Here is a 6,423-nt window from a genome sequence, read left to right on the forward strand (position 1 = left end):
AGGGGCCAGGGGAACAAACCAGTAAGCAGTGTTCCTCCATGGCCTGTGCTCCAGCTCCTGCCTCCAGGTTCCCGCCCTGAGTTCCTACCTTGGGCTCCCGTACGAACTGTAACCTGGGAGATGTAAGCCAAATAAACCTTTTCCTCCCCAAGTTGGTTATTGGTCAGAGTGTTTGGTCACAGCAATGAAGAAACAGACTAGGACACAGTCCATATAATTTCATGGGAGAAATACACCAAACTTTTCAAGAAGAATAATTCTCCATACTTGCATATGATGTTACATCATAAACTATTTACATCAAGGCTAATGGTACATATCAGGCTCACAGATTGGAAAGGAAGAAATAAATCTGCCCCTCTCTGGAGATGGCATGAAGATCTTTTTAAAATCTTCTAGAATAAATGAGTTTAACAAGGATGAAGGGTACAAGACTAGCATACAAACATTAACTGCACTTCTCTCAATAAACACATGGACAACAAAACTAAAAATACTACTTAGAATTCCTCGAAAAAGCAAGAAAGCAAGTAAGCAAACAAACAAACAACAACAACAAAAAAAAAACAGGAAAATACTGTACTTGATGAGGTAACTCAAGACTAGGAAGACAAACACCATATGTTTTCTCTATGTGGAGCCTGAATTTTGAATTTTCAGATTTGTGTGTTTAATATGGAATGTTTGCAGAGGCCAGGAAGCTAAAAAAGGCCCATTTGAGGAGGGGTAGAGGCCTTATGCGAGTGAGGGGATAGAAGAGCACATAAGCTATGGAAGTATTGGGCATGGGGAATACTGGGAGTTTAAGGTTTAACGGGGGATTAGAGTTGGGAAATAGGAGAGGAGAGAGGGCTGGGAAGAGATCAACCAAAACTAATGATGTATTAAAAAGCCTTATGGAAATCCACTACTTTTAAAATTAATTTTAAAATATAGTTTTTTAAAAAAGGAGTTTGAACACTAGTATCCTGTATGTGTCGACAATACTTCCATAGAAGACGGGGTTATTAGGTTGAAAATCTCAGTGCCAGGCATGGTATACCTCCTTACAAGTTACTGGACAGAGGGGCCACAAAAGCCCCCCAAACAATACAGGCTATTACCATTGTTCTTGGTTCCCTATCAGAGCTAGATGGTAGGATCCTGCTGCTGAGGACACTTTGGTTGCAGGACATAAAGAAATCAAGTGGAACTGATCTGGGAACTTCCTCTTTGTTGGCTAGCTGTTATAGTACTGGAAGGTGTTATACAGACTGCTGGGAAAGAAAAGTCATTAATGGTATTACCCAGTGGTGAGCCTGGAATGCTATGCTACTAACTAACTTGCCAGGCAAGATTTGCCTACAGCTGCAATAGTGGCATGCCGGTTAAGGGGGCAACCAGCTACTTTCTGATTGGATTTGAAGCCTGATCTACAAGATGGAATTCATGCCTGGTACTGTAAACTTGGTCAAAAGCCCATGGTTGGAGAGGTCATAGGTCTAAGGAGAGGAGAATCTACTACTGTTGTTTTACAAAAAGAATTTGTTGTCAATCTGCCTTCTAAATATGCCAACACCCATAGATTAGTGCTCTCCTCAATCCTGGCCAGAGAAGCTTTTCTCTGCAGTGGGCAGCAGTCAATGCAGAGACTCAGAACTGGTTAAAATGTTGATAATGAGTGATGTTGAGTGCTCAGCCCTAAGTGGGACATCCATGTTAACCCCCACAAGACTCAGGGAACATCATGGAAAAGGGGGCAGAAAGAATGGAAAAATCAGAGGATAGGGAGGACGCTGCAAAATACTGTCTTCTGACATGACATGGCTATTACACTCAAGAACTCACAGCAGCTGTGGTTACTTGTACAAGACTTGCACAAGACCAAGGCAGTCAGAAATTCCAGCATGGATCAGGGAGGGGCTCATGAGGCTCATCCCTAGGAGAGGAGCTACTGGCAATTCATTTTGCAAGGGAAGGGACATGGGGAGCAATTTTTCTTCAGGAGTGTGGCTGGCAGGTTGTCCATGCACCTATATCATCATTACTAATTGGACTAATTGGGTTACTTAAAAAGGGAGAGGACATTACAGTGGGAGGAGCACATGTTGGGGCAGACAGGGTGGAATGGGAAGGGTAAGTTGGGAATGGACATGATCAAGAGCATGGAGAGAGGTAGTCCTGAGGGCTCACTGATCAGCTGTCCTAGCTGAAACTGTAAGTTTCAGGTTCGGTGAGAGACCTTGTTTAAAGAAAGAAGATGGAGTGTGATAACCAAGGACACCTAATGTTGACCTCTACATACATGCACAGTTGAGCACACCCATACATTCATAACACACACACACACATGCATGCACACACAGCAACACGAGGGATCCTTGTGGTTATGGGAATGCTCTGTGACATGACATACCAAAGTCTACATCCTAGCTGTGATACTGTGGTGTACATTTGTGAGATGTTATCTACGAGGGATGACTGAGTGATGGGAACATGGGTTTTCTTTGTAAGATTTTCTTCTTTCTAGTGCTGGGGATGACATCTAGGGCCTCAATCACATGAAGCATGTGTTCCATCTTTGTAATATGTCTAATGATTTCATATGAATTTACAATTATCCCCAAATAAGAACTTTAATTTTAATTTTTTTATTTTTAAAAAATATTTTATTATTTTTATTTTATGTGTACAAGTGTATTGCCTGCATGTGTGCAACTGCACCTGTGTCATGCAATGCCTCAGGAGGTCAGAAGAAGGCATCAGATTCCCGGGAACTGGAGCTACAGATGGTTGTTAACCACCATGTGGGTGCTGGGAATCAAACCCAGGTCCCCTGCAAGAGCAGTGAGTCCTCTTAACTGCTGAGCTATCTCTCCAGCCCCCAAGAACTTCTAATTTTTAAAGTGAGAAAGGCAAAGATGAGAAGAAACCAAGCTAGAAGCTTAAGGCTGATGGAGGATGTATAAAACTGACAATAAACCAGCACTCCCATGATCCACTGGTGGGAATGACGGGCAGAGCTCTGGATCTGCTTTCTCTCAGAAATAAGGGAGCAAGATGCTCTCTAGGCTCCTTCATGCCTTCCTGTTGCATCTTACTTCCTGGCCTGACTTCTTTCCTTTGCTCCACTTCCCACATTCTTAGATCTAGGGACATGAGACGATACAGAAATAGGTCAAACATCCATGTCTCCTTCCTTTCCCCTCAACTACAGGGCCATTCTAAATGTCAAAATATATTCCTAAAAATACCAACAAGATGATAAACAAGGGGAGAGAAATAAAAGAAAGAAGTGAGGAAACAGAAGGTCTGTGGTGCAACCCAAGTATCCATCAGCAGATTAATGGACAAAAACTGGTCTTTCCACAGGAGGAAATGTTATTCAGCCATAGAAGGAAACTCTGATATGTTCCAGCATGAAAAAAACTAGAAGATGACATGTTAGATGAAATAATCTGGATATGAGCACAAACATTGTATGACTTCACTTATATGAGACACTCAGGGTGGTCAAGTTCACAGAGACAGAAAACAGAATGGTGGCCACTAAGGGCTAGCAATGAGAGAGTGGAGTTAATGCTTCCTGTGTACAGAGTTTCAGTGTGGAGTGATGGAAACCCTGGAGATGGATGGCAGTGAGCACTGTTCAACAATGGGAATGGACTTAATGCCACTGAACTGAATACTTAAAAATACATAAGATGAAAAGCTTTACATATGCTTCAATACATCAAAAGGGTTAATTTCAAAACTAAAGAAGGAAATAAACAATGAAGAAGCCTTGTGCTCTCGGAAGGATGGCGCTTTGCATTGACAGTACGCTTAAAATCTGGCAAATCAATACGAAACCATCCATAAAGTGGAACTCAAACTACATCCCTGACTGTAATGGTTGGTCTTTATAAACAACTTGATTGAATTTGGAATCACCATGGAAATACACTTGCAGGAGTGTCTGTGAGGGGATTTAGCAGGGAAGACCCACTCTGAATGTGGGCAGCACCATCCACGGGCTGGGGCTTTGGGCTGAATAAAAAGAGAAAGCAAGTTTCAGCAGCATCATTCACTGCCCTGTGCTTCCTGACTTTGGATGCATATGGCCAGCTGCCTCCCATTCCTGTTGCCAGGACCTCTTGCCATGATGATTGTACCTTGAACTGTGAGCCAAAACAAACCGTTCCTTCCTTAAGTTGTTTTGGTCAGGTATTTTGTCACAGCAACAAAAGTAACTAATATGCTGGCATCACTTCACTAAGGAGTACCACCACGTGGGATGTGTCCTGAACAGGCACACAAGATACTCTTACCAGGAAATGTTGGCCGGTCTTCCGGGCTTGCCTGCCAGCACTGCTCCATGAGGCTGATGATCTCCCGGGGACAGTGTTCAATGATGTCCTCCACATTTGGCCTGTTTCCAGAGTTTATGCAGATTAAGAGCTGCTCTGCACAGATGGCATCTGCAAAGAGGGAGGAGCTTCCATTGAAACTTTCCATTGAGGTCCCATTCTTCTCTCAAGCAGGAAGACAACAGAACATGGATGATCCTGCTAATAATGTGCCTATCTAATCATGTGCTTTTCCCACGGCTGTCGCACTCAATTCCTCTCCTACGGTAATATAATCACAACTAGAAGATCTGTAATACTTTTGCTGAGTCCAGAAAATAGGCAGGAGGCATCCAGGTCAAGAACAGGGAAGGAGGACTCCTGAGGACTCCAAGCTAGTGAAGCAGGAAATCAATAGGTTGGGAAGACAGCAATCATGTATGCCAGAAATTACTAGTTCAGTGAAAGTGGGCACACTGATAGAGCAGGGAGACGCCAGAGAGGAGGTTGGAGAGAAGCAAAGGATTGATCATAAAGGGCCTCACACTTCACAATGAGGAACCTGAACATTTTCTGAAGGCCACAGGGAGGCTTTGAAGGATTTTAAGTAGGCAAAATGGTTCTATGTGTCTTAAAAAAAAAGTCTTAAATAAAAAATAAAATATTATGTGTATGAGTGTTTTGCCTGCATGTATATAAGTGCACCCATGTCATGCAATGCCCATGAAGACCAGAAGAGGGTGTCAGATTCCCCAGAACTAGAGTTATAGATGGTGGTTAGCCGCCATGTGGGTGCTGGGAACAAACCCAGGTCCTCTGCAAGAGCAGCCAGTGCTGTTAACTGCTGAGCCATCTCTCCAGCCCCACTATCTGCCTTCAAAGATGACCATCTTGGCTGCTGTGTGATGGTGGAAGGCACAAGGAGCCTACAGCAGAGATAAAAAAGGTTGGAACTAAATAGTCCAGAAGGAATAGAGAGAAGTAAAGAGATTCAAGTTATAGTCATAGAATTCATGCTGGTTTGTTTTTCAAGTAGTGTACAGCATCAAACCTAGGGCTTTGCTCATGCTGGACAAGTGCTGTACCACTGAGCCTCCTTCCCTATCTGCTGAATTCAGTTTTTGGGTCTTACTGGATATGGAAGGTAGGGGCAGTGTTGAGTCTCAGGTCACCCCAAGGTGGCTATTGGGCAACCCAGTATAGGTGATGAGCAACATTGGGAGCTATGGAGAGAATGCTTATAAACTTACAAACTCTCTGGGGGAAGCTGCTTTGGAGCTTCCTGTAGTATATGTTCTGGGTCTAATAGGCCAGAGATCAAGATTGAAGAGGCATCAGGCAAAGAAACGATCACTGATCCACACAAGCTGATAAGCACCCAGGAAGACTGTGCAGCAAGAGAGCCATTCCTTTCCACACCAACTTGAAGGATGACGCTTATGTATCTGCTTCCCTGCACCAACTATGACTTACTCATGTTATAGTCCCAAATGACTGAGCTGCCCAGTCGGTAATGGGGAAAATTCATTCTTGAATGAGGTGAAAGTATGAAGGGTGCATCCTGTATTATGAAAGGCCATCCTCATTCCAGGAAGAACTGTGGAGTTTTAGAGCAATTCCCAAGCTAAACTATGGTGTAAAGGCTTCTATTCACCCAACGATCTGATTCCTAAACTATGATCACTAATCCAACAAAAATCTCCTAAGAACCTATTATGTCCCAGGCACTCTGTGTGTGTGTGTGTGTGTGTGTGTGTGTGTGTGTGTGTGTATGTGAATGTAGTTGATAAGAAGTAGCAGTGAATAAATCAGATGTGGGAACAGCTTTATGGAATTATAGGTGACAATTAAGTGAATAAACAATTACAGATTTTAACTAAATTCACTTGAAGGTCATTATTGTATGAGAAAGTTAAAAAAATTTTATTACATTAAGAAATTTATTTAAGTTGGGCATGGTGGTACATATCTTTAATCTCAGCACTTGAGAGACAGAAGAGGGTGGATCCCTGGCAGATGGGAGACCAGTAGGTCAGTGGGGTGATAGGGAGACCCTGTCTCAAAAAAAGACCAACAGAGAGAGAGAGAGAGAGAGAGAGAGAGAGAGAGAGAGAGA

General features: G+C 43.0%; 1 protein-coding gene across 4 annotated transcripts in view; it reads right to left on the reverse strand.

The window, feature by feature from the left end:
• The window catches only part of Ripk1 (receptor interacting serine/threonine kinase 1), a 48,051-nt gene that overhangs the window by 28,428 nt on the left and 13,200 nt on the right, over positions 1 to 6,423 (reverse strand). For all 4 annotated transcript variants that reach the window (XM_008831675.3, XM_029562870.1, XM_029562868.1 and 1 more), the window contains exon 6: positions 4,290 to 4,439. In XM_008831675.3, the coding sequence (XP_008829897.1) occupies positions 4,290 to 4,439 (150 nt within the window). The remainder of the gene's footprint in view (positions 1 to 4,289; positions 4,440 to 6,423) is intronic.

Source organism: Nannospalax galili, unplaced genomic scaffold, assembly GCF_000622305.1.
Source record: "Nannospalax galili isolate Female #2095 unplaced genomic scaffold, S.galili_v1.0 scaffold72, whole genome shotgun sequence".
Taxonomy (NCBI): domain Eukaryota; kingdom Metazoa; phylum Chordata; class Mammalia; order Rodentia; family Spalacidae; genus Nannospalax; species Nannospalax galili.